This window comes from Cinclus cinclus, chromosome 18, assembly GCF_963662255.1.
Source record: "Cinclus cinclus chromosome 18, bCinCin1.1, whole genome shotgun sequence".
In the NCBI taxonomy this organism is placed as follows: Eukaryota; Metazoa; Chordata; class Aves; order Passeriformes; family Cinclidae; genus Cinclus; species Cinclus cinclus.
In genome coordinates this window covers 2,808,186-2,835,731 of record NC_085063.1, presented here as the reverse complement: position 1 = coordinate 2,835,731, position 27,546 = coordinate 2,808,186, and the positions used below count along the sequence as shown (strand labels likewise).

The window sequence follows — 27,546 nt, the reverse complement described above, 5'->3', positions numbered from 1 at the left end:
CTGCTGTGTTTAAAAGGAAGTCCCAAGTGAGTAGGACAGAGGAGAAAGGGAGGCTGATTTCTCCAGGGAGTGCCTGGCTCGTGTGTGGCAGCAGCAGAGCACTGTGCACAGGGTGCTGGCACACAGTGCCCAGGGGATTGTGAGACACCAGTGATGAGCCACAAACCCTCTGAGCATCCCCCATACTTGGCCTTCCCTTCTTCCTGCTGCCAGATCCCTGCTGCCTGCCCTGGCAGGGCCAGCAGAGCGTGGGCAGATGGCCCTGGAGAGCTCCCATCTGCAGAGACACCAGGGTCCCACTGCCTCCCTCCCATCACCTTGCCTGATCTTGGCTTGGCCATCTGGCGGCCCTGTCCCATCTCCCATCGGCCCAGGCACATCCCCTGCACAGACCTGCCATATCCCAAGGCGACCCTGGAGCCACTGGGAATTCCAAGGGATGAGCTCCCCACTCCATCACTGGTCCCTGCAGTGTGGGGTGTGTTACCCATAGGTAATTATAAATTACAAATTATAAAATACCCGTAGGTAAGGCTTTATAAAGTGACAGCAGTGGGAATTGCTCATCCCAGGTGCAGCTTCATGGGATTGTTGGGACCCAGCCTCCCAGGAAGGGAGCACAGCACAGGGAACAAGCACAGCACGGGCAGGTCCAGCTGCAGGAAGCCTGGGGAAAGTCACAGGAGGCACAAGGAGGGTGCAAGGTGGGGATGGGCAGCATGGACCCAGGAGAGGCACAGACTCTTTTTCCAACCCTCACAACTCCATGGTATCCAAAAACTTCATCTTGGGAGATGCCTTAGGAGATTTCCTTCTCCCAGTGAAGATCATCCGGTACATTCCTGTCCACACCTCGGCTTCATCCAGGTCTCTTTTTTGTAATAGCAAACCCACATGGGGAAGTAAATCCACAAATCCAGCTGCAGAGCTGGGTGATGTGGCAGCATGGAATTTGGGGGAAAACACAGTTTTATACCCCCACCTTCCCCACATCCCACATGAATCCTGCAGCCAGCCTGTTCCAGCCCAGGCACAGAGGCAGCTTAACCCACTTCCCTCCTACACAGGCTTAAAGAGCTCAGCCCCTGATGTAATTGGGGTTTGCAGCTGCAAACATCTGGGCAGTGCTTCAGGCTCATGTAAATAATACCTGACTGGGCTGTTTAATCCTTAGGGAGGCTTTGGGCTTTCTCTCATTTGGGACTGGGCTTGGCAGCAGTGAAGTTCTTCAGTGCTGGGGTGTGAAAGCAGAGCCAGGGGTGTATTTGATGTGAGTGCTGTGTCTGATTTGGAGGAAGGGAACATTTCCTCAGCAGTGCCTGCAGCAGGACCAGACCTAGCAATGGTGTGGCCAAATTTCATCAAGCTACTTTTCTTTTTCTGTGGCAAAGTGAAGTGGTTGGTGCCTGCCCTAACTTCAGGAAGGCTTTGGACAGGGTCCTGCAACATCCTGGCATCCAGGTGGGATAGAGGCCCCAGGACAGTGCAAGCTGGATGGTGGGTTCCAAGGATGGGGAGAAGGGCTGAGACTCTGCCCAGGGACCAGGGGAATTTCTCTGAGGTCTGGGGGAAAGGAGGGCCATGAATGGGTAGAAAATGGGTTGGAGACTTGCCCAGACTCCACCAGATAAAGATGGAAAAGTAAGAGTGCATCCTGTAGAGGGGAAACAGCTTAGAAGGACCAAGGGTGTCCCTGTGGCATGGCCTGGAAAAGAGATGCCAAGGCAAACAGGCTCTGAAACAAGAAAATACAGGCTTCAGGAGCTGGAGACTCCAGGAGTCACCAGGTGTGACACGTGCTGGAGTCACCAGTGTGACATTGCTGAATCTCCAGGGAAAGGAGAGCTGTCCGTGGGTTCACAGCAGGTCTGATGTACCCCCAGGGCAGTAGGGCCACCCAGGGCCACCTGGCTGCAGACACCCCACAAGTGTGCAGGCTCTCTGATGGTCCTGCACAGCCTCAGCCACTCCCAGCACGCTCAGGATGGAGATCCCCTGGGCACTGACCACATTCAGATGCAGATTCCCTGGGCACTGACCATGTTTAGGATGGAGATTCCTTGGTCACCCTGGAGCAGCCTTCAGCTGGGTTTGGTGCAGATATTCAGAATTTCTGTGTAATGAGTCCTTGAGGCTTAATCTGGCTACCCAGAGTGACCAAAGAGCTGGAAAAAGCCTCCATTTCTCCCCATCTGTACCAGTTTCCTTTGAGAGCCTCTTCCAGGTGGCACTGCAAAAACAAGTTCACATAAAGAGCATGGGTGGAAGCTGGAGCACCACTTGCCAAAGGTTGAGAATTGAATTCACTTAGATTCCTTTGAAAGTCATGTCCTTTGGCTATATATCCTAGTGTTTTTAGGAAAACTCTGCCTGCCAGAAATTGGTTTTAAAGTAATAAAAGTCTCTGGCTCTTTTAATCTATAAGTATGAAAGGGAAAATACAATGAGCCAGACTCAGACTAGTCTAACTTTTTTTTATGGTTGGATTTAACAGGAAGATTATTTCCAGCCTCAGTGGCAGGTTAATGGAGTCACAGGGTTTGGAGCCAGAGGAGATTTATTGTGGAGCCACATCTTCACAGAGAGGCTCAGACTTGCCAGGGCTCTCCAGTGCTCTTTAAATGGTGAAAGGGATGGGGTGTCAGCTCTTCGTGCTCCCAGGCGGGAAGGTGGAGGTGTACCCCTGGCAGCTGGGCACAGAGCCCATTGCTGGGGGATTGTTCCAGCATCCTGTGGCTCCTGGCTCAGGCTGCAAACACCCTCAGTGTGGGGATGGGGCAGTCTCCTCCCGTGGCCCAGTCCTGGACTGGAATTTCAGTTCCTGGGGTTTGGAGCAGTGCTGGTGAGCCCTGACACACCAATGCTTGTCTGAGTGGGCACCCTCAGGAAGGAGCAGATCCCATCCTGTGGGACTGGGGGCTCAGAAGGGAAAGCATCCATCCCCTGAGGAGGCAAAATTGGGCTCCCCTGGCCAAGGGTGAGGTGGCTGTGATGATGTTATCCCCTCTAACAGAGGAGAGAGAAGCAGCCAGAGATTCCGTGTCCTGGATGCAATCCCAAGATATTGTGGCTATTGTGACTTTTCTTGTGGCAGGCTCAGCCTGCCAGGGCAGGAGTGTAGGAAAGGGAACTCTGTGGCTTAGGGCTCAGCAGAGCTGGAACTTCCCCCACTGCCCTGCCGGTGCCTTGGGCAGGCTGGGCTGGGGCCAGCAGAGCCTGCCAGGGCTTGGGGACCAGGGGGACAGGGTCCACAGGGGCTGCAGCAGTGCAGGCAGGCATCTGCCACTGTCCCCACCTCGGACCAGGCTGTTCACCCTTGGGCTTGGAGCCCAGAGAAAGCCCCGAAGCCAGGCAGTACCAGGGAAGGTGCTGGGGACAGCCAGGCAGGGGACACCAGGCAGCCTCCAGAAGTTGTGGACACCCCGGTGGTGTTGCCCCTGGGAGTGGGAACACGCGTGGCCGCTGCTGGAAGGGGCTGGGGAAGAGCAGCACCACAGTGTGCATCACAGAACGCCTTGCACAGCCCCCGGGTAAGCCCCACACCCTGCGGGGATCCCAGAGCATCCCTCTGCGGCTGGAGGGTGGAAATCAAGCTGATCTCTCTGGACAGCTGTGGGTTTTGCTGGATTGAGCAGACACCGCCCTGGATTTCACAGGACTTCCAGCCCTGTCCCTCGTGCTCAGAGGGCAGATGTGTTCCTGCCTTGCAGCAAGGAAGGGGAAGGGGGTTGGAGTGGCTCGCAGCTGCTGTGATGGTGATTTCCGAGCTAACAGTGACACCTCCTGTTTGCACGAGGTCCAGCCCTAAACCCCGCGTGCAGGCAGCGCGGTGCAGGCGCCAGCAGGAGCACATGGGCTGATCATTGCTTAAAACTCTTCATTTATATCCAGAACTCCCAAGTCTCCTTCCAGGTGCAAGTGTGGCCTCACAGGGACAAACACATCCCCGTGCATGGTGAGGGCTGGGCTGGGAGGTGCTGGCAGGGGAAATCCTGGAAAAGCGGGCATGAACCACTGATACAGACTGCTTCAAAAAGAGCTCTTTGAATTGTGATTTAGCATAGAGAGGTAAAAGCTTTGGTATGATACCATTATAGCTTTTACTTAAATGTGAAATGGATTTAAATCTTGATTTCTCCCCTAAAAGCAACCTCAGAATCACAGAATACCCGGCGCTGGAAGGGACCCACAAGCATCATGAAAGTTCAACTCCTGGCCCTGCAAAGAACCAACCAGGTGTCAGCCTGATCAGCTAATTTCTAGCAAGAATTTAGGATTGACTGTGCCAGTGGTCTCCTAACACAGATGGGATCTGCTCCACTGTGACCAGTTGAAATTGAGGAGCTGCTTCCTCCACTGAGAGATTTGTCCCTCACCCATTTTTCTGCGAATTTTTTCTTTTTCTGTGAATTCCTTTACGCACCTCCCCCCCCTGACTCCACCTATCCTTGCAGGCGTCCAAGATGTCCTTGAAAGTGCAGACGAGCAACATCACCAACAAGAACGACCCCAAGTCCATCAACTCGCGGGTGTTCATCGGCAACCTCAACACGGCGGTGGTGAAGAAGTCGGATGTGGAGACCATCTTCTCCAAGTACGGGCGCGTGGTCGGCTGCTCCGTGCACAAGGGCTACGCCTTCGTGCAGTATTCCAACGAGAGGCACGCGCGCGCCGCCGTGCTGGGCGAGAACGGCCGCGTGCTGGCCGGACAGACGCTGGGTGAGTGTCTTCCCTGGCCAGCAGCCTGCTGGCTGGGATGTCCCAAGGCCTTCCCCCTCTCCCCCCCACCCCCTCACCTCAGTTTGGAAATGAAGTAGATGCCAGTGAGCTCTCAGCTTGAGAGAATTTAGGATTGTTAGGAAAATTCACAAACATCAGATGTTTATGTCCAAAAAGGATACAGAGGAGTCCTTTTAGCTTTATTTGAAGAAAGGGAGAGGCCATGGGGCATTCCACTGGGATCTCTCAAGTTCTTGGAGGACAGAGCCTCCTTTTATCCCAATTTCCTGGCTGCATTTCCCTCTCTCTTTTCCCATTGGCTGAGGTACTTGAGAGGTACAGCCTGCCCGGAGCACCTGATGCTTCAGGATCCCTTCAGATGTATAACCCTCCCTTTAAACTTTCAATTCTTGTAGAATTCATAGTTTTCCCCCATTGGTTCCTTCGCCTTTCAATCTCCAGTTTCATTTACCAGCAAACCTACAGTTTGTTTGTAAAGGCAAATATCTTTTTTCCATTCATCAATCAGTGGAATCCATCCCATTGTTTCTTTTATCTCTCAGTGCTAGTCTTGCCTACCAGCAGATCCACAGCTTGTTTGTAAAGACAAATCTATCATTCCTCTCATCAGTATTTTCACAAGAGGTGAAGATTTTCATTTAAGCTCCAGACTCTGGAGTCGGGGGAATGTGGGAGAAACTCATTAAGTTCTTGCTTCTGGGTGCAGAAGGGGAAACTTGAAAAGGTATGTCAGGAGTGTCCTGCAGGCTCAGGAACCCAAGACCAAATAACAAGGTCCCCAAATGTGTTTTATTTATAAATTGTCATAACTTGGATGCCAGTCTCATGATGAGGAGACTGAGGGGCTGAGTCAGGAGTTGGAAGGTGTGAGGTTGGGAGGAAAAGACTAAAATCAGTATTGGGGTTATAGGTGGGTGTAGCAAAAGGGGAAATCATGTGATTTTAGTAAGGAAGTAATATAAATCTGGATTTTTATTTGGAGGCCTTCAGGGGCAGTTATGAAAAGATGTCCACAAAAGCCTTGCCTAGAGATGAGTATATTTTTATAGGTTTTAGGAAATCAGTATAATTGATAAAAAACACTAATTAGGAGCATAAGTGGTGAGGTAATTCCCCCCCAGGTCAAGCCCCTTCTCTGGAGCCCCCCTCTGGGCACTAGTTGTACTTTGTCTACAAAAATGCCTCTTGAAGAGTTGTTCTCAGCCTTGGTGCCCAGGAAGAACCAAGGTAGCACAGGGGTCTTGTACCCCCCTGGGCTTGGAGCTCTGGAATTTGTTTTGTCTTACTGTTTAGGGAAAGGCCATGGAAAAGTACTGGGAAAATTAGTCACTAATACAATAGGTGACAGAGTTACAAATATATGTGTGAAGAATACAGCGAACATATATAAAAGAACAAAAGAGACCAGACCCAAAACAGCATCAGTTCCACAGAGGATGGTGAAGGTATGGCCAGTGCCAGGTCAGACTGGGATGTTGGATCTGCAGAGCAGGTCAGAGATGACCCAGTGATGACCCAGCAGGGCCAGAGTGACATGTCAGGGTCAGCAGGATCCATGGCCAGGCACAGAGCTGGACATCAGCATCCAAAAAGCCCCCCCAGGCACAGGCTAAAGGCTCCCAGCTCCCATGTGGGATGGGATCAAAGGCACGTGTGACATTGTGACCCAAAACCTCAGCTCTGGGCTGTGATTGTAGGAGCCAAACAGTGAAACCACAGTTCTGGATCATCCCATGGCCTTGTCCTAGAACTGCTGGGGAAGAAAAAGGGTGGGAAAAACCATTGCCTGGTATCAAAGCCATGGATAGGACACAGGGAATGGTTTCCCATTGCCAGAGGGTAAGGATGGATGAGATATTGGGAAGGAATTCTTCCCTGTGAGGGTGGGCAGGCCCTGGCACAGGGTGCCCAGAGAAGCTGTGGTTTCCACTGGATCCCTGGCAGGGCCCAAGGCCAGGTTGGACACTGGGGCTTGGAGCAGCCTGGGATAGTGGAAGGTGTCCCTGCCCGTGGCAGGGGGTGGGATGGGATGGGCTTTGAGGTCCCTTCTAACCCAAGCCATTCTGTGATTCAGTGATTCCCTTCCAGGACCAGGCCTTACCCTCAGCCTGTCACGGGAGCTCATCTCCAGACCAGCTCTGCCTAACTTCAGCCAGCAGATGTTAAATGAGAGAACTTCCCCCCAGCTGCATCTTTGCTTTTTCAGATTGCTCTGGGGTGTCACCAGCTCCCAGCTGAGAATTGTAACTGGGGAGAGGAGTTTTAATGAAAAATGGTGATTTCCAAGGGTGCTTTGGGCAGTGGACACCCAGGAGAGCAATTCACAGCCCATTCCCACTCTGCTGCTGGCACAGCAGCCTGACATAAGAAGTTGTGTTGAGGCCATGCTGTTGCCTCTGAGGTTTATCCAGACACCAGAAACTTCTGCTCACTTCTCTCGAGTTCCAGACAGTGAAGCTGCAGACCTGGCAGAGCTCAGCGTGCCAGGAATGCTTCCAGCCCAGATGTTGCCCACATGTGCAGGCTGAGATAGGATGGAGAGGGCCTTGGGGAACCCAGGAGATGTGGCCTAGAAACAGGGAGCACCTGCTCACTTAGCTGAAGAGAGAGGTGAAAGGTTTGCCATGAGAAAAATCTCCTCTCAGAAAACTTCTGAAACCTCTGCTGGTCCCAAGGGCCTGGAATTCCAAAAGGACTGTGTGATAGCTGGGTGTCCTGTTCATGTCCTGGATGAGGTGCAAACTCGGCTGCCTTTGATATGCCTGGCCTTCATGGGCCAGTCTGAGCACAGGAGAGCTCCTCAGGCTTCCCCTTGCTGTTCCTGAGAGGAGTGAGCCCTGGGATCTCACCTTGCAGGAGAGCCCAGCAGAGAAGAGACAATCAAGGTTGGAAGCTTTTCTCTAGATAGGGGAAGGGATGGCTGTGTAGGAATGTGGAGAGGGGAGGACAGGCTGGGACTGACAGGGGACACTGCAGTCACCCTGCTGAGGGGACTGTCCCTGCAGGTCCTGGCAGCCTCTGGAGTGCCTTCTGCAGACACCCCAGTCACTGCAGGAGGCAGCTGCCCCAGGGAGGCACTGCATGCTGGATCCACACCATCCCCTGCCCCTGCCACGTGGACTGGACAAAGCACAGCCTCCCCACTGAGTGTGGGAATGGGTGCCTGGATATGAGCAGGAGGGATCAGCAGTTCCTTGGGGTGGGCAGATGGAGTCAGTGATGCAGAGGAGGGAGCCACAATGGGAATGAGATGCAAAATCTGTTCAGGCTGATGTTCCTGCTGAGCTCTCGTCTCTCCTTTTTCACTCAGAAGGGAATCTTGTGGGATCTGACTGCCCATCACCACCATAGCTGAGAGTATGAATTCCTGCTGTTGTCAGGTGCCACTGAGGGCTCCACAGGGCTCTTTGTAGCACTGACGACCAGCAAGTGGAGCTAATTGTTGTTCTTCTCTCCTCCTGGGCTTCCGGTGCCTTTCCCTTGCAGGATGTTCCCCAGCCTGGTGCTGTCAGGGGCTCTCCAGTCTGCAGGAACAGTGACTGGCTGCTAGCAAGATGCACCCTGACAGCAGAAAGGGTTCACAGCCAGGGAGCTGCAGCTGGCCAGGGATGTGTCCTGGGATGCAGCAAAGCAGGACTGATCCCTCTGTTCCCCTGTAGTGCCAGCAGCCTTGGTGGCTCATCAAGCTCAGAAAGGTGACTGTGTGTGAAATGTTCCTGCTGGCAGCAGCCTGCCCTGTGCAGCCCTCTCACCATTCAGGTTCAACACTGTCCTGCAGCTGGGAATGGCAGGGTGGAGGGAGGAAGGCAGCAAGGAAAACACAGGCTCTGATGGGAACGTGCCTCCAGAGAAGCCCCTGGTGCAATGGCTGGGCCAACCACACCATACCACACCACTTTTGTTGTTCAAACTCAGAAAGAGGCCAAGCTCCCACTTCAGCAGGAATAAGGTCTCTTGATAGACCCTAAAAGGCAGCCAAGGAATTGTACATCAAGACCCTGAGCAGTGGGACTGTGCCCATGCTCCTCCAGAGCCGTGTCCTGCATGTGCAGCCTGTGCTGCTCCTGCTCAGCTTGTCCCAGCAGTGCTGCCTTCCTGTGCTCCTGAAGATGGTTTTCCTGATTAATACCTAAGTCAGCAGGATGTTCCTTTGGATCAGTTTGTAGGCTCTTTATTCTAATGGTGTGTGAACCCACCTGTCCACATTTCCTCATAAAATCCCTTCATAGAGCATGAAAAAACCAGAAGTTTTAAATGGTGCTAAAAGCTGACTGGATGCCCCCTAAGGTTCAGGTAGCAGAAAGCAAGGCATCATTGAAGAAATTCCTCCCTGTGACAGTGCTGAGGTCCTGGCACAGGGTGCTCAGAGAAGCTGTGGCTGTCCCTGGATCCCTGGAAGTGTCCCGGGCCAGGCTGGATTGGGCTGGGAGCACCCTGAGATAGTGTAAGGAGTCCCTGCCCATGGCAGGGAGTGGAAATGGGATGGGCTTTCAGAGAATATTTCTTCCAACCCAAACCATTTTGGGATCTTTTTCTGCCACCACCTTTCTGGTCCATCCCAATGCTCCTGTGGGACACTGGTCTCATGGAGCTGCAGGATGTACCCAGCAATGGGACACTCAGCCCCTGTTTCTCTCTGGGGCACCAGGTCCCTCAGGGCAGTTCAAGACAGACCCCTGAGGACCAACAGGTTCAGGAGGTGCACCTGTGATGAAGAGTCTCCTGAACCCACCCAGCCTTTTCCAGAGACACAGGTGTGGTTCCTCCAAGCTCCTGGAGATCACTGCACTCACACCAGCTGATGGAGAGGGCTCTTACCCTCTCTTACCCCACGGACTCAGCAGCTGGTCTTTTCACTCCCTCACCTTCCACTGCTTGGATTTTTGAAGTATGAGGGGGTTTTTTACATAAATACTCCTTTCTGTTTATCCCTGCCGTGTCTGAGGGTCGTGGTTTCATGGTGGGCTTGGCAGTGCTAGTCCACGTGAGGAAATCCTATCTTGCACAGCTCAGGTCTGACGTGCCCAGAGGTCTGACACTTCTTCATACACACAGGACCTGAAGAACCAGCAGGGTTTAGGGCTGACTGAAAAAGGCAGCAGGGCATTTGCCAGCCCTCACCTCACTGAGTTCTGGCTCCACACCCGATGTTGGATTGCCGGGCTCTTGGCAGCTCCATGAAATTGGCTGGGTCACTTTATTCTCACATCAAAAGCACATTTTGGCACCATGGCCAAGGAGTGACATTTCCTCAGGGGATTAGAGAAGCTCCTTCTCCACTCCCCTGGCAGAAGATGCAGACTGCAGGCATGTGCAGAGTGGAACACAGCCAGATCTGCAGCAGTGCCCAGCTGGCTTGTGCCCAGCATTCCTTGTTATTCCCAAAGGATCAAGGGCTGGATAGTCAGCAGTCAGCACCATGCAACAGGTTTGGATTTTGCCTTATCACACCAAATTCTCCCAAGAAAGCTGTCCTGAATTTGTGTGTGTGGAGTGCACCATATGCAGGGTGCTGGCTGCTCAGGGAATGGTGAGTGTCCCTGGAAAGGAAAAGAAGAGGTTTGCCAAGTGCAAGGGGTTATTCACCTTCCTGTGGAGCCCCAGATGTGCCAGAAGCAGGTGGAGATGGGTGGGGGGTGTGGAGGAGCTCATTTCTCTCCGGCAGGGCTGTGTGCATCCACCCCAGCTCCGTGCCCAGGTACAGGTGAAGGTGGTTGGGGACGTGCCATGTCACAGCTGCTTGTCCCTTCCTTGCAGACATCAACATGGCCGGGGAGCCCAAACCCAACAGACCCAAAGGGCTGAAGAGAGCAGCCTCTGCCTTGTACAGGTAGGTGTTCAAGACAATGGGTGAGGTCTCTGGACTGGTGTTTGCCCTCCAGCACCCCCCAACCACTGCGCTGAGCTCCCTGCTGCCTGCCCCCAGCAGCCTGGGCACTGCTGCACATCCAGAGCTTCTTCCAAGGGCTCCTTCCTTTGGCAGTGCCAGCCCCGAGGTTGGCCAATGCCTGTGGTGGTGTGGGAGGTTTCCTGGGCATGGTCCCACCTGTGCAGGTGTTGGACCTGGAGAGGGTTGCAGAAGGGTGGGCAGTACCTGCTTTAACCCCACCAGAGGAAGGGTAGCAAGGGGAGCACCCCCCTCCAGCCAGGGAGCAGGAGTGAGCACAGAGATGCTGGCTGTGGGGGAAAACCAGGGATAATTCAGGGAAAGAGAAGAATGGCTGTTGAAGGGAGAGAAGAAGGGAAGAAAGTGGGAAGCCCTTGGGATGACAAATGGAGGTGAACCAAGAAGGTGGCTGGAGGAAATCCCAAGGGAGCCTGTTCTGAGGAGCACAACCCAGGGATCAAGGGAGCAGGTGGGACATGGGGAGGTCTGTGGTACATGGAGTGTGTTACAGATGGCAGTGCCTCAGCTCGAGAGAATTTATCATCATTTCTACAAGAGGTGAAGATTTTCATTTAAGCTCCAGACTCTGGAGTTGGGGGAATGTGGGAGAAACTCATTAAGTTCTTGCTTCTGGGTGCAGAAGGGGAAACTTGAAAAGGTATGTCAGGAGTGTCCTGCAGGCTCCGGAACCCAAGACCAAATAACAAAGTCCCCAAATGTGTTTTATTTATAAATTGTCATAACTTGGATGCCAGTCTCACGATGAGGAGACTTGAGGGGTTGAGTCAGGAGTTGGAAGGTGTGAGGTTGGGAGGAAAAGACTAAAATCAGTATTGGGGTTATAGATGCGTGTAGCAAAAGGGGATATCGTGAGAGAACTGGAGATTTTTTCAGGAAAAGAAAAAAGTGTGAGGGGTGAAGAGGACCCTGTGATTCAGACTCAGCCATGTGGTTCTGCACCAGTGTGGTGTGGAATGGCAAATCCTGGTTAGAAAGTGCAGCTCTGGCACAGCCAGAGCCCCAGCAGCCTCCCACCACCCACAGGGCATCCCTGTGTTCCTACCAGGAGCCTCTCAGCCCAGCTCCCCCTGTGCAGCTTTCAGACATATTTCTCCTCCCACTCTGGGACCCTTTGGCCTCCAGGACGTGGCTCTCTGGATTCCCAGGGGATTTCTGGAGGGGAAGGAGATGGGGGCAGAGATGACAAAAATCCTGCTGTTCAGCTGCACGTGGACTGCTCACATGGGGCTGGGGCCATAACACACATCAGCTCCTTCCATATATCTTGTACTAACGAGCTTTTCATTTACTGCTCAGCCGTGCCTGGAGCACTAATCCCTTCCTCTGGAATGACCAATATTTCAGACTTCCAGACTGCTGAGAGAGATGTTTGCTCCCTCCCACAAACACGGATATGCTAAAATATGGGCCAGAGAACTGCACTGCTCCAAGCTACAGCAATATTTCATCCCAGACTGGCTGTCAGATTAAAACTTTGCCATCTGGACTGGCAGAACTTACGATATCTCCTGGAAAACAGGGATCCCTGGTTTGCAGCAAGCTGTGGTTACAGCTTCCCAAACCACCATCAATTTTTCTAAATGTTAGACTTCAAAAGTCACAGCACTGTAATTTATAGAAGTGCTGTGTTAAACACAGCAGAGGATTTTTCCAGAGTCTGGGTTTTGCTTTGCCTCTCTCCAAGTCTGCATGGGAGGGTTGAGGGGAAGGCAAGACAAGGGAAATTCCATTTTCAACATACAGGAAGTAACAGGTGTGGCATTTTTACCTATCCACCAGCCTAGGTGGTTGTCCAGGTGTTTAACAGAAATATTCGGGGGTGTAGCCTCCCATCCACCTCCACCCAGGCTCGTGCCACCATCAGTTTTCTCAGGTGTCTCCACACAAGACACCTTCCCTTCTTACAAAGCCTTGCTGCCATCACTCCTCTCCTCCCCCCCTGGATCTGTGGGCCTCCCTCCCTCGCTCTGGCAGAGCATCCCTTTGCTCAGGGAACGTCCCTGGCTGCTCCTGCCTGGTACCCTGGCCAGCTCCACAGATGTGACTGGGTACTGAGCTGCTGTGACTGTGTCCCCAGGGAATCACTCACTGCCTCTCCAAATTTCCCTTCTGGCAGCATTTTTTTTTTTCCTGCACAGCAAATGTCTAAACAGGATTTCCTGGGTCATCTGGGGCCACGTTCAGGTCGAAGCCAGCACTCCCACCTTGCTGTAAGCTGGCTGTGAAGGGAAGGTGGCTCTGCCAGTGCCACTCCGGGTTTTTGGAGGCACAAATCTTTTCCCCGCCCTGCAGAGCTGGGGCTAAAGCTGGTCCATGGCCAAAGGGACAGAGAGGACGACCCGAACAAGAGCTGCTGGGTGTCTGCAGCTCAGCAGTCCCAGGAGAGGTCTCTGAAGTGGTGACAGGGGCAAACCACGGCTGGCTGACTGTCACAGCCAGTGAGCACTGGCATACATCCCCTGCTACACCCAAAGCTGCTGTCAGCCCATCCCCAAACACCCCTCCCAGGCCCTGGTGCTGGAGCAGTGACATCCCAGTGCCAATTCCACATGGATAGGGCTGAGAGTAGCCCCGGGGCAGAGGGGGAAGTGAGCAGTGATTTCCCTGCCTACAGCAGCCCCAGCATTTTGGGAATGCCAGGCTTCATCCCATATTTCTTTATTTCCCACTGCCTTGGACTGGGAAAAGGAGGAAGGAGTCTCCCACAGCTCCACAAGTTCACTGTTCAATCACGTTTTCCAAGCAGCTTTCCAGGAGGCATTCCTTTGCCTGCTGCAGTAATGCCATGGCAGAAGGGTGTGAGCTGAGCTCACCGTGGCACTCGTGATTAGCAGTGTCAGGCAGTAATTAAAGCACAGATGGCTCAAATGCACATTTGCTGTTCAGGTCTGGGCTCAGAAGTGGCCCCACAAATGCAGTGGGGAGGCAGCACATGTAAACAATCTCCCCTCAGCTACAAACAGCTGCATTTTGAACCTGAAGCAGTAGAAATGTTGTTTGATTGGTACAGGCCAACAAAGCAGAGGCAATGCATCAGGAGGTGGAAGCATGGCATTCCTTGAGGCCTTCCAGCTTTCCAGCCTTTCACTCTGATTGTCCTTTCTTTACTTCGCAATGAAAGGCTGCAGTGTCACCAGCTGACTGAAAAACGATTCCTGTGCACAAAAACAAAAGCTGCCACGTCACTGAGGAATGATTCCTCAGTCACAGCATGCTTTATCCTATGAGCAGTGGAATTTTCAGGAAAAATCACCCATGCTAAGGCACTTCCTTTTACCAGCTTTTTTCCCAGACTCATTCTGGAAGACCTGCCCTGTGCTCAAAGCCTGATTCCAGGGATGCTGCTAAAACCATCCAGCCCCTGCCTCCCTGGCATCATCTGTTAAGCAGTGAGTGGCTGGTGTGTCACAGCAGGGTCATACAGCCACAGGCTGCCCCAAATCCCTCATTCCAGCCCCCTGCCTTCCTTGAGGGCTGGCCCCTGGTCAGCAGGAATTGAAGCAGCGCTGCAGAGGCTGGGTTTGTGTTTTGGGAGGTCAGGACCAGCTCCCTGGAATAATTATGCCCCCAGTTGCTTTTGAAAGGGTAGAAGTGTCACCAGTCTCATAAAGGTTCAGGGCTAGGGCATTAGGACCACTCACCCTTGGGCTTTGCACCAACAGATGCTCTGGGCCCCATGCCTGCAGTCCTGGCATGGTGTGACCCCCTCCCTGCCTCTGGGAATGCCCTGCAGAACTGCCAGGAGATTCCCACTAGGAAAACACAGGGCTGCCCAGCTTTTCTCCCACGTTCCCCAGGGAAATAGGGAGTAACACAGCGCAGTAACATTGGCAGAGCTCACTGGCCACTTCAAACAGCAGATTGATGTGTCTGGGAAGAACCTTAGGGCTTTGGGGCATCTCTGTCCTTCTCCAGCTCTTCTCCAACCTTCTCTAGGTGGGTTCTACAGATATTTGAGGCAGAGCTTCATCCTATTGGTGCTGGAGCCAAGCCCAGGAGCAGGGCAGAGACACCCGATGGCCTCATGGCAAGGTCAGTGCTGGAGATGGAGGTGCCCACCCCATTCAAGGCTCTATTCCTGTTCCCAGGTGCCAAGCTTAGCTCAGGATGGTGCTGGAAGCAGCAGTGCTGTGTGCTGGGGCTGGAGCTGCAGCTCCTCTCCATCCCCACAGACCCATGGAGCTGCCCATGCACTGATCCCACAGCTCTGTCCCTGCACTGATCCCACAGCTGTGTCCCTGCACTGATCCCACAGCTGTGCTCATGCACTGATCCCACAGCTCTGTCCCTGCTCTGATCCCACAGCTGTGTCCCTGCTCTGATCCCACAGCTGTGTCCCTGCACTGATCCCACAGCTGTGTCCCTGCTCTGATCCCACAGCTGTGCTCATGCACTGATCCCACAGCTGTGTCCCTGCACTGATCCCACAGCTGTGTCCCTGCACTGATCCCACAGCTGTGCTCATGCACTGATCCCACAGCTGTGTCCCTGCACTGATCCCACAGCTCTGTCCCTGCACTGATCCCACAGCTGTGTCCATGCACTGATCCCACAGCTCTGTCCCTGCACTGATCCCACAGCTGTGTCCATGCACTGATCCCACAGCTCTGTCCCTGCACTGATCCCACAGCTGTGTCCCTGCACTGATCCCACAGTTCTGTCCCTGCTCTCATCCCACAGCTGTGTCCATGCACTGATCCCACAGCTCTGTCCCTGCACTGATCCCACAGCTGTGTCCCTGCACTGATCCCACAGCTGTGCCCATGCACTGATCCCACAGCTGTGTCCCTGCACTGATCCCACAGCTCTGTCCCTGCTCTGATCCCACAGCTGTGCTCATGCACTGATCCCACAGCTGTGCCCATGCACTGATCCCACAGCTCTGTCCCTGCACTGATCCCACAGCTGTGTCCCTGCACTGATCCCACAGCTGTGCTCATGCACTGATCCCACAGCTGTGTCCCTGCACTGATCCCACAGCTCTGTCCCTGCACTGATCCCACAGCTGTGCCCATGCACTGATCCCACAGCTCTGTCCCTGCTCTGATCCCACAGCTGTGCCCATGCACTGATCCCACAGCTGTGCTCATGCACTGATCCCACAGCTCTGTCCCTGCTCTGATCCCACAGCTCTGTCCCTGCTCTGATCCCACAGCTCTGTCCCTGCACTGATCCCACAGCTGTGCTCATGCACTGATCCCACAGCTGTGTCCCTGCACTGATCCCACAGCTCTGTCCCTGCACTGATCCCACAGCTGTGCTCATGCACTGATCCCACAGCTGTGTCCCTGCACTGATCCCACAGCTCTGTCCCTGCTCTGATCCCACAGCTCTGTCCCTGCACTGATCCCACAGCTGTGCTCATGCACTGATCCCACAGCTGTGTCCCTGCACTGATCCCACAGCTGTGCCCATGCACTGATTTCATAGCTGTGCCAGGGAGTAAAGGCTTGGAGAAGAGGTCAGCTCAGACTAGGATTCTGGTGAATTGAGATCAGGAGAAAGGAATTTTGGCCATGGGGAGATACCTTTGTCTCCTCTTGCCTGAGACTGGGATAATACTAGCTCTGCTGGAGAGAGCCAGGAGCACTTCACCAGAGCCAGTCAGGATTGAAAATATTACAAAATTGCAGCAATTTCATTTGAGTTGCATCTAAGGAGGGGGAAAAATTGAAGAGGGAGAATCTGACAATGTAGAAGCATCTTACTTCAATTTTCCTTTCAAATGGCTTCCTGTTTTGATGGTATTTTGTATTTATTGGATTCAAACGGACCTGGAGTCAAACATCCTCAGTGATCAAAATGAATTGGTGGGCTGAGGAGAGCTATTTTCTTGGAAAGTTTTTGCATCTCCAGGTTTCACCCCAGGTTAGAACAAAAATCCAGATACCCATCACAGAAAGCTCCATGGGAGTGCCTCGTTCCATGCTCTCCGTCCCCTCAGCCCCACAAACAGCTGGGTTCACTTCAGCAGCAGCAGCTGCCCTGGGAGGGACTGCCTTTCCCTTTCAATCCACAAGAGGGGATAAATAAGCACAGACCATGCAGTGGTTGGGACAGAGGCTGTGGGATATTTCTGTCTCCTCTAAGCCCAGCGGGAATGCTGGCTACAACTTGGGTCAGAGGGGAGGGCACCTGAAAAGACTCTGGAATTCATCTGTCAAAAATGGTTCTTTTCCACCATGCAGTGGAATCTGGGAGGGTTGTGGTGATGACACCTGCACAGTCACATCTCCCCAGCAGTCTCCTCGCTCAGCAGCGAGACCCTGCACTGCTCATCCCATCCTCAGCCCAGCTGGGAGGGCCACAGGCAGCAGCTGCTCAGGGATAAAGCCCAGCTTTATGGGATATCTCCTCACTGAAGTGCCCATGGCAGAGCACAACTGGAGCAGGAGGTACTTGAGCCACCTCCTTGTCCTTAAACCTGGCACCAACTCCCTTGTCCCAAAGCAGCTGTGGTGTCTCCAACCATCCACAGGTGCTCCCTAGGCACAGGCTGGGTCTCCAGATGCTGCCACAGGCATCTGGGGGAACCCAAGGAGCATGGAAAAAACATCTTTTGGAAGCAAGCCAGTTACTGAAACTAAACACTGGCTGGGAAGCTCAGTGCCAGGACAGGCAGGACAGACCTCCTGGGTCCAGCGTGGAATTCCAGGCCTCCCACCAGCCATCCCAGTTAGCCACACATTGTTTTTGCCACTTCTGTCAAAGATGCAGGACACCAAATTAACTCTCAGCTGCACATATGGGTGGTCATCCTTCCCTGTCCCAGCTCCTCCTGGCTTAGCCCTCCCCTCTCCAACTTCAGTCTCATTCTTTGCAGCCACTTACTTCCAGGAGGCAGGACAGGCTTTGCTTTCTGGGGCTGCACTTGTGGGAGTCCAGGGTGTTGCCCTGGCTTCCCTGGATGCCTCAAGACCCTGCAGGCAGGGGGCTCAGAGGGCTTGGTATAGTGCCCAAGACCCCTGGGGACTGGATTTTAGTCCCTGGAAAAAATTACCAGCATTGCAGGAAGAATTACAAGTCACAAAAATTGAGAGTATAAATTAGATTGTTAGAAGGTAGAAATGTGAGTTTTTAGAAATGTTTATATTAGGAGGTTTACAGCTAACATGGAGGATTTTGGGCGTGGTATGTCTTTTCTTCTTCATGTCATCCATCTTCTGAGACAGGATGGCATCACTGGATTGGTTTGGGACAAAGTTGGACAGTGTAATAAAGGTCTCATGTATTGGAAAGTAACTGTAAACATTAGGTACATAATTTATAGTATAAAAGATAAGTCCTGCCCAAGGGCAGGTAGAGTGTGCCTTGGATCGACATGCTACACAGACTTCTGTTAGCTAGAGAAAGAATTTCTTTGATAAGAAAGAATAAACAACCTTGGAAACGTCAGAAAACAGCTTCCTGACTCTCCTTTGGTGCTCGGGCTGAGAAGACTTGAACTCTAAACCACCTAAATGTCCTGTTGTGGTGATCTCAAGTTCAGGAGACCCCACAGTGACAGCACTGTGTTTGTTCAGAGCAGAGAGGAGACCACGAGCATCACATCTGACTTAGGCAGTGTTAACTGAGCCCAGCACACCAGGGATGGGGGCTGTGTTCACCTGGGGCTCCCAGTGTGTGGGGTCAAACCAGCTGGTTTGTGCTGCCTTTTGTGAAAAACCAGCTGCAGCAAGGGGGAAGTGCTACTGGATGTCCTGGGAGTGGGAAATGCTCCTACTTTGGGATAAAATGCAGCCCAAGTTTAAGAAAATAGGACGTGGTCATTATCTGGCTGGGGAGAGAGAGGTTTAAATCAATAAATAGCCCCATAAATATCCCCTTTGTCCTAACTTCTCTCCACACACATCTTGGTCCTGAGATAAGCAGTTTAACACCCTGTGGATATGGGTAATGCAAATGAGACTGGTAGTACTGCAGTCCTAATCAGCATATGCAGTTTAATAACGAGGATGCCATGGCAAGAGCAAACAGAGCTCTGACTACAAAAAGATTGAATCAAGTGTGGCTTATGGGAAATAAGATTTTATTACGTGAAAATGTAAAGTTTGTCTGTGTGATGGTTAACTAAATTATTGTAGTGAAATACAACCAGCCTTCCTGTAGATGGTATATAAGCACATGTAGTGCTCAGTAAAAATTGGATTCTGTTCGCCATTGAGTGTCATCACCTTTCTCTTATCGTCGATAACACCCCTGAGCCAACATCACCCCCCAGAGCCTTCAGCCCCCCCAGTCTTCCTCCTGTGCCCAGCCCAGCTCCCTGCAGCCAGGAGAGGCCTTCTGGAAGGGGGATCAGTTTATTTATCCTTGGTGCCCTGGGGGCGCTCAGTGAGGGAGCAATAATCATGAACGTTGTAAATGAGAAACAAAAAGTCTCGATATTTAGCAAAATTTAGATGGCTTAATTTGATACAGACGGAGCAAGCAGCACTGGGTAACGTGAGGGGTCACTGCCCACTCCATGCTCCATGAAAACTTGGTTTGCAGCTCCTTTTTATAGTATGGGCTCTCGTTGTAATTTTTAACTTTGCCAGGTAAGCAGTGGTGGTCGAATAAACATTCATAAAGTCTTTGGGCAATAGTCAGTCTCATAGATAACCATCTGGTCTTGGTAGATAAAAACCAGCAAAAGTTGGGAAGTCTGGTCTTTGTAGATAGGCAGCGTTGATCAAACTAAGGCAGGAAGTCTGATTTTGCAAAATCTGTTGGACTATCGGAAAGTCTGATTTTGCAAAGTGGTAGTAGATACAACTTATTTAGAAAACATAACAAAGGCATTTAAAACAGAATTATTTAATCATATCTTTTCCTCTATCTAATGCCCATGCTTCACTTCAGACCTTAGTATTCTGGTTTCTACAAACTCCAATACTTTCATGATTAACACGAATCTTTTATGAACTATCACAATGAATTACCAGCACTAATTAACCCCTGATGCCCTGACTGTCTCTGCAGTGGCTACGACTTTGACTATGACTATTACAGAGACGACTTCTATGACAGGTGAGGCACAGCCCGGTGAGGGACAGCCCACGGGGCTCTGTGGGGCAGGGTGTAGGGGTTTGTGTTCTGTGGGGCAGGGTGGAGGGGTTTGTGTTCTGTGGGGCAGGGTGGAGGGGTTTGTGTGCTATGGGGCAGGATGGAAGGGTTTGTGTGCTATGGGGCAGGGTGGAGGGGTTTGTGTTCTGTGGGGCAGGATGGAGGGGTTTGTGTGCTATGGGGCAGGATGGAAGGGTTTGTGTGCTATGGGGCAGGGTGGAGGGGTTTGTGTGCTGTGGGGCAGGATGGAGGGGTTTGTGTGCTATGGGGCAGGGTGGAGGGGTTTGTGCTCTGTGGGGCAGGATGGAGGGTTTTGTGCTCTGTGGGGCAGGATGGAGGGGTCTGTGTGCTGTGGGGCAGGATGGAGGGTTTTGTGCTCTGTGGGGCAGGATGGAGGGGTCTGTGTGCTATGGGGCAGGGTGGAGGGGTCTGTGTTCTGTGGGGCAGGATGGAGGGGTTTGTTTGCTAAGGGGCAGGATGGAGGGGTTTGTGTGCTATGGGGCAGGATGGAGGGGTCTGTGTGCTATGGGGCAGGGTGGAGGGGTGTGTGTTCTGTGGGGCAGGATGGAGGGGTTTGTGTGCTGTGGGGCAGGGTGGAGGGGTCTGTGTGCTATGGGGCAGGGTGGAGGGGTTTGTGTTCTGTGGGGCAGGATGGAGGGGTCTGTGTGCTATGGGGCAGGGTGGAGGGGTGTGTGTTCTGTGGGGCAGGATGGAGGGGTCTGTGTGCTATGGGGCAGGGTGGAGGGGTTTGTGTTCTGTGGGGCAGGGTGGAGGGGTTTGTGTGCTATGGGGCAGCGTGGAGGGGTGTGTGTGCTATGGGGCAGGGTGGAGGGGTCTGTGTGCTATGGGGCAGGGTGGAGGGGTTTGTGTGCTATGGGGCAGGGTGGAGGGGTCTGTGTGCTGTGGGGCAGGGTGGAGGGGTTTTTGTGCTATGGGGCAGGGTGGAGGGGTGTGTGTGCGGGGCTCTGTGGGGCGGCGCTCGCTGGCCTCAGCCACGGGACCGCTGCGGGGGCTCGTCCTGGGGCTGCCCCAGCGCCCTGCCCTGCCCTGCCCTGCCCTGCCCTGCCCTGCCCTGCCCTGTCCTGCCCTGTCCTGCCCTCAGGATCTTCGACTACCGGGGCCGGGTGTCGCCGGTGCCGCGGGTGGTGCCGGTGAAGCGGCCGCGGGTCACCATCCCCCTGGTGCGGCGCGTCAAGGCCTCGCTGCCCGTCAAGCTGTTCGCCAGGTCGGCCTCCATTGCCAACAGCTCGGCCAGGATCAAGTGTGAGTGTGTGCCAGCGGGGCCCCCTCCCTGCTGTTCCATATCGTGTTACTGGCTTTTGCGAATGTTAAGAGAAATGCTATGTGTATTATATTAAAATAGCTTTGCTGTATAGATACAGTTTTTTCTTTTCTGCTATTAGCAAAAGTTGGGCATAGCGGGGATAGTTGATAGTCTGCTTGGTTGGGATAACTCGCAGATGATGAGGACCCTGCTGCTGATGTGCCAGTTATCAGCACTCACTGTGGAAAGAAGGAGCCAAAGCCCAGATTAAAGTTAATTAAAATAATGTATTAAAACCACAACCAAGATACATGTGTGTTCTAAAAAGGCAGACCCAAGGAGTGGCCATGCTAAACAGTTCTTGGGAAATGTAAACTAGTTTATGGAAAAGTTTGAATATGCATAAATGTCTATGAATATGTAACAGGCTAGTGTAATAGAAAAGGTATTTAAGGGGTGTCTCCAAAGTGGCAGGGGTGCTCTTGGCTGATGGCCAAGCACCCGGCCATATTAACCCTTTGCTTTATTTCTCTCTCCTATTGTCTTTTTATTAAACTTTTTAAATTTTACCAGGAGAGTGAATTCCATTTTTCGCACTGGGGAAAACAAGCTTCACCTTCCCGCTAGATTTTTAAACAGTTTAATAAGAGACAAAAATACAGCAGAAGGTAATACAGCTGGGTGCTTGGCATTCAGCCAAGAGTGCATCTGCTGTTTTGGAGACACCCCTTAAATTCATCAGCCCGCTGCATATTCATAGACCTCTCATACATTTCAAACTTTATTATAAACTATTTCCCATATTTGTCCTAGGGTGACTTTGTGGTGTTGAATTGTATCCCATTCATCTTTTCAACCCAGAAATAAGTTTTGTACCTTTAAGGCTGGATTTCAGAGTGAAGAGCAGGAAGGAGAAGTGGTGGAATGTGTGAGGTCGTTGTTTTCAAAACACAGAGACAGGAGTTTCATCACTTGGTCTCCTGGACTGTGTCACTGTGGTGGACAGCAGGAGAGAGCTCTCCTTTGCTTTTAGTTAGTTTTTGACTGCCTCCTGCTTCTCCTTCCCACCTTCAATCTGAAATCCAATCTTAAAGGTACAAAACTTATTTCTGGGCCGAACAGATGAATGGGGTTACAATTCAATATCACAAAGTCACCCCAGGAACTGTTTTGCATGGCCACTCCTTGAGTCTGCCTTTTTAGAGCATATGTGTTTCTTGGCTGTGGTTTTAATTCAGTTTTCTTACCAGTCTTCATTTGGACTGTGGTCTTCAATCTCTACAGACAGTCCGTGCTGGTAGCTGGTGTATCAGTAGCAGGTGTCTTTATTGGGTGTTAATCCAACCAAGCAGTTCACTTACTACAAAGACACTTTATCAGCTTAAATTACTCCTAAAGAAAACTATATCTTAAAAACCGTTTCAACAGCACACTTATATTATCCACCCTAATATCTGTGAAAAGCCAATACCATAATACGTATTTATAGCATCCAAAGAAAACCTCAGAAAGCCCCAAAGAGCTGGGAACAGCAGCCTGGCTGTGGGGGAGAGCCTGGGGAAGGTGCAGGTACAGCCTGAGTGTGCCAAAGCCTGGGCTCGGCCTCCACAGCCTGCCTGCACAAAGCACCCACTGACTCTTTGGGGAGCAGCCCCCCATCTTCTCTGCCAGCTGCCCAGCAAGTTTCCATCCTGAGGTTCCTCTGTGGTTTTCCTGCCTGCTCTGGGAGATGCCCTGGGCCAGGCGTGGGGTGGGGCTGGTCTGCAGGGCACTGAATGCCTTCCTTTCCTTCCTTCCTCCCCCCAAGTGAAGAGCAGCGAGCTGCAGACAATCAAAACTGAGCTGACACAGATCAAATCCAACATTGATGCTCTCCTGGGCCGGCTGGAGCAGATTGCTGAGGAACAGAAGCTGTCTGCAGGTCAGTGGGATGCGGGATGCCTCGGGGCTGGCCTTGGGCATCACAATTTCCTCCAGGCTCTGACAGGGAGGTGTCAACCCCCAGGTCCCAGGGTAGAATCACAGGCCAAAATTACACACCAGAGTTCCCGAAATTATGGAGTTGGGGTTTAAAATGATGAGATTTTCTATTGTCATATAGTTTATATCCTATTGTCTATTCTATTCCTATTTCTATTTCTATTCCTATCCTATCCTATCCTATCCTATCCTATCCTATCCTATCCTATCCTATCCTATCCTATCCTATCCTATCCTATCCTATCCTATCCTATCCTATCCTATCCTATCCTATCCTATCCCTGTCCCCATCCCCATCTCTAGCCCTAGCCCTAGCCCTAGCCCTAGCCCTAGCCCTAGCCCTAGCCCTAGCCCTAGCCCTAGCCCTAGCCCTAGCCCTAGCCCTAGCCCTAACCCATCCTATCCTGCCCCGTTCCAACCATCCTGCTGGGGGATATAGAACCTTCTCTGCCCTCTCCATGATCTCCCAGGCTGCCTCCTGAAAACCAGCAGAGCTCCCCACGGCAGGAAGTGTTTCTGTCCTGATTCTTTCCCCACCCCAGTGTGGGGGCTCTGTGGCCCGGGGCTCTGTGGCCCGGGGCTCAGGCTGTGGCCCCATTCCCAGCCCTGACCCGGCTGTTCCCTGCAGAGGCCCGGAAGAAGGAGAGCAGCAAGAGCGAGGTGTCCCAGGAGGACACGGCCTCCGAGGCCGAGGCCGCGGCAGAGGAGCCGCTCAATGGGGACGAGGGCGAGGAGGAGGGGATGGCACGGGAGGAGTGTGAAGAAGAACTGGTAAGAGAGCTTGGGTGTTGCATCCCTGCAGCAAAGGAGCCCAGTGCTGGGCCACAGTGCTACTGGAATTTGCCAAATTCCCAGGAAAAGTAGTTTTTCCTTCCTCTAAAGAAATTGCTGCATTTAAATCTGATTGTTGCTCACAGCTTGTTCTTCCAAACTACTCTGCTGCCTGCAGAAGCACTGCCCATGCAAACACACGTGGAGGTGCTGAAGAAACATGGTTGGCTCTTGAAATTCAGACATTTATCCTTTAGCTAGGAGTGGTTTAAACCAAGGTGCTCTGCTCCCAAGGGATTCTTAGATGGATTTAAAGACTCGGCAGGGGCAGGTTGTGGTAGATGAGCTGCATTTGCAGTGCCCTTGCAGCTGACCAGACATCCATAGAGTCACAGAAGGGTTTGGATTGAAAGGAACCTTAGAGAACTTCTCGTTCCACTCCTGCCATGGACAGGGACACCTTCCAGTATCCCAGGCTGCTCCAAACCCCATCCAGCCTAACACCTGGACACTTCCAGGGATCCAGGGACAGCCACAACTTCTCTGGGCACCCTGTGCCAGGGCCTCCGCACCCTCACAGGGAAGAATTCCTTCCCAATATTCCATCTAACCCTTCCCTCTGGCAGTGGGAAGCCATTCCCCTTATCCTGTCACTCCAGGCTCTTGTCCACACTCCCTCTCCAGAGGCACTTTTCCCATGACTCAAGCCAAGGTCTGACCCCAGCCATGTGTGGGGCACACATCAGCTTCACTGCTCCTAGTCCTGCCCCAAACAAGGGTGTTCCTGGTGAACCCAGTGACAAATCTGTGCATTTGGATGGGAGCCCAGTGTCTGGGAACAGAACAGGTCATTCCAGGCGCTGTGGTGACACTGGCAGCACTGTCATTTATCCCAAACCAAAGCTTTGCTGAGAACAGCATCCGCTCTGGATCCAGGCTGAGGGCAGTAGGACTGCAGGGTAGAAGGACATGACCTGCCCTGAGTGACCTCTTGAACAGCTCCAGTCCCTCCCCACCCCAGCACTGGTGGCAGTAGAAGTGAGGATGAAGCTCAGCATCCCTCCTCTTCCTCACCCCCCATCCCTGGGATGACCAAGCCACACATCCACAGCACTTCCAAGGCCTTAAACTGCTCCAGCTCCAAGCACTGCCAGCTGGTTTGTGCTCTCCTGGGGGCTCTGAACGGGGTCCTTCAGCTGTTGCAGCACTGGGGCCTCGTGGCTGGAGTCCATCAGTCCTGCTGGAGGGGAGGCATCGCAGCAGGCAATAGGAAGAAGAAGGGCACAAGTTCTGTGTCAGGAAAAGGAAGGCCAGGTTTGAATTACATCAGGGCAAACAGATGGTAGAAATTAGGGGGAAACTTGCTGATGTTAATGATGATAAAGCAGCACACAGCCTGTCAACAAAAGATGTGCACTTCTCTGCCTTTGCTGGGGTAAGAAAACAGTGGAGAGGCATCTGCTGGCAGTGGTTTGGGAAGAGCTGGTCCTCATTAAGAGGAGAAGAAAAAGATGACTGTTTCAGCTCACTTACATCTCTATTTTCTGGAACTCCCTGGTCCTGATGTGGCATCCAGACCAGAAATATTCCACTGCCAGCCTCAGACAGGCTCCCAAGTGCTCTGGATGGTCAGGGCAATGTTGCAGGTCATGTGCAGGGAGCTTCTCGAGCCCTGGAAGGCAGCTCACCAGAGCTCACAGCACTGAGCAGTTCTGAATTCCCACCAGTTCCTGGGCGTGACTCCTTTATCCCACACCCCACTGTGGCTGTCACCACCTCCTGTCCATGGACATGACGCCCAAATGGAGTCCCTAAAATCCCTTTGGCTCTGAGTGGCAGGGGTGGCAGGAGAAGAACCAGAGGTCAGTCGGACAGAGCTGAGGGAGTTTATTGAATTCTTAGCCATGAATTTGGATATGGAAAATGTTGAGTAAGTGCAGCTGGATTGGTGGTCAGTACTATTTACTAGATTTGGTATGGGATACAAAGGTTATTGTATAGGTGCCTTTAGTGCCACATGTGTGAAAAAAATACCTTCTGTCAGCTGAGGGGTGTCTTGAGGAATGACCCTGCTGAAGGGGAGATCCCTGCACACGGAGAGCTGCTCTGGAGGGAAAGCTAAAGAGATCTTGATGTGTTCAGATATTTACAGCAGACAGTGGTTGATTTGCAGTCAGATTTTCTTCTGTTTTCATGCAATTTTGGTCATTTATCTGCCCAGTCTGCATCCAAACAATTTTTGGGGCTGGTGCTGGGTGCCCACTGAAAATCTCACACCATAGGAGTCCAGGTGTCCCACCCTCCCGAGACATCTCACATAGGATTTCACCAAGCAGATCCCTGAACAATGCAAATTCTGCTCTCTTAAGTTCAGGGATTTGATCCTGCTCTTGGTCACTTCTGTCAGGGTACTCAGGTTCACAGTCCCATAGGCTCTGCAGCCAAGGCTTCACCTGCACATCCCTGCCCAGCTGTTCCTTGGCCGTCAGGAACCTGAACAATGCTTCCCCTGCTCAGCTGGCTCAGAACTTGCTCTTGATGCTCTCCAGAAGTCTCCTGCTTCTTGCTCCACCCCTGCTCTTTTCCCCCAGATGCCGGGGGTGGAGGTCCCCCCAGGGCCACTGCACCAGTGGTGTGCAGGAGATGCCTGCTATGGTGTCACCCACACTGGGCTGGCCCTGATCCTCCCCCACGGGCTCTCAGCCTGTTCCCTTGCCTTTCCTTTTGGAGCCCCTCATGTCCCCTCCTGGACAGACAACTCCTGGATCCTCTTCTATCCCTGAAACACTCAGCTTATGCAGGAGGTTAAACACCACTGCTGAGCACCCCATTCTCCCACGGATGCTGCTCTGCAGAACAGCTCCAGGAGGAAAGCCCACTGAGAACCATAAAGGATGGAAAAGACTTCCAAGTCATCAAGTCAGTCTAAATACATGCCATGCTTTCCAAACCCCTGCATGGGGAGCAGTTCAGCACCATTACTGTGGCCTTTGGAGTGATGGATAGGTGTTACCATTCTGGAGAACGAGTTCTGCTGCAAACTGGGACCAGCTCCTGTGCTCAGCAGCAGAATCAGAGCACTGATTTCCCTTTGTGGACTGATGCACCTTGGAGCACTGGGCAGTTCCAGGGAACAAGAAACAGGATGAGAGGAAACGGCCTCAGACTGTGCCAGGGAGGTTTAGAATGGAGATCAGGGAAAATTTCTTCACTGAAAGGGTGGTCAGGCATTGGAGCAGCTACCCAGGGAAGTGAACATGGAGGTGCTGGGTTAATGGCTGGACTTGATGATCTTTGAAAGTCTTTTCCAATCTAAATGATTCTGTTATTCTATTACTTCCAAGCTCCTGAGGAAATTATACACCCCAGATCTGTTTGGTAGAGCCATTTCAGAATAAGGAGCCAGAGGAAATTTGTGGTTTTGCCTGGGCCTCTATTGTGCCAGAAAGCACAGCCCTGGCCCCTGGTGTCCATGCCAGGTGTGTTTTGTAGCTCATCCATTACACTGAGCACACTGGCACTGCTCTCCCACAGCAGCTGGTGACAACATGGGAGGTGTCCCAGTGTCCCCGGCAGGGCAGGAGGGACACGGGGTGATTGACTGTTTGTGGTTCCCTTTTCCCTGCAGGAGAACAGCCATTACACAGACGCGGAGGATGCCAGGCTACAGTAACCAGGTACAGCTCCTGTACTGCTGATGGAGCCAAAGCTCTCCTGTGCCTGTTGGGCCTGGGGGGTTGCTGCTTCAGGAGAGGCTCTTCTCCACTGATCCTCTGTGTTTTACTAGCATGGAGCTTGGCTGCTCAGCTGGGTCATGGCCAGCCCTTCACCCCTG

At 52.4% G+C, this 27,546-nt stretch overlaps 1 protein-coding gene across 1 annotated transcript; it reads left to right on the top strand.

The window, feature by feature from the left end:
• The first annotated feature begins 4,454 nt into the window (after positions 1-4,454).
• Positions 4,455-27,384, top strand: RALY (RALY heterogeneous nuclear ribonucleoprotein). Its single transcript, XM_062504978.1, has 7 exons — positions 4,455-4,719; positions 10,498-10,570; positions 19,613-19,660; positions 20,799-20,959; positions 22,768-22,881; positions 23,569-23,711; positions 27,340-27,384. The coding sequence occupies exons 1-7, from the start codon at positions 4,464-4,466 to the stop codon at positions 27,382-27,384; spliced, it is 840 nt and encodes a 279-aa protein (XP_062360962.1). The 5' UTR covers positions 4,455-4,463.
• Positions 27,385-27,546: the final 162 nt, after the last annotated feature.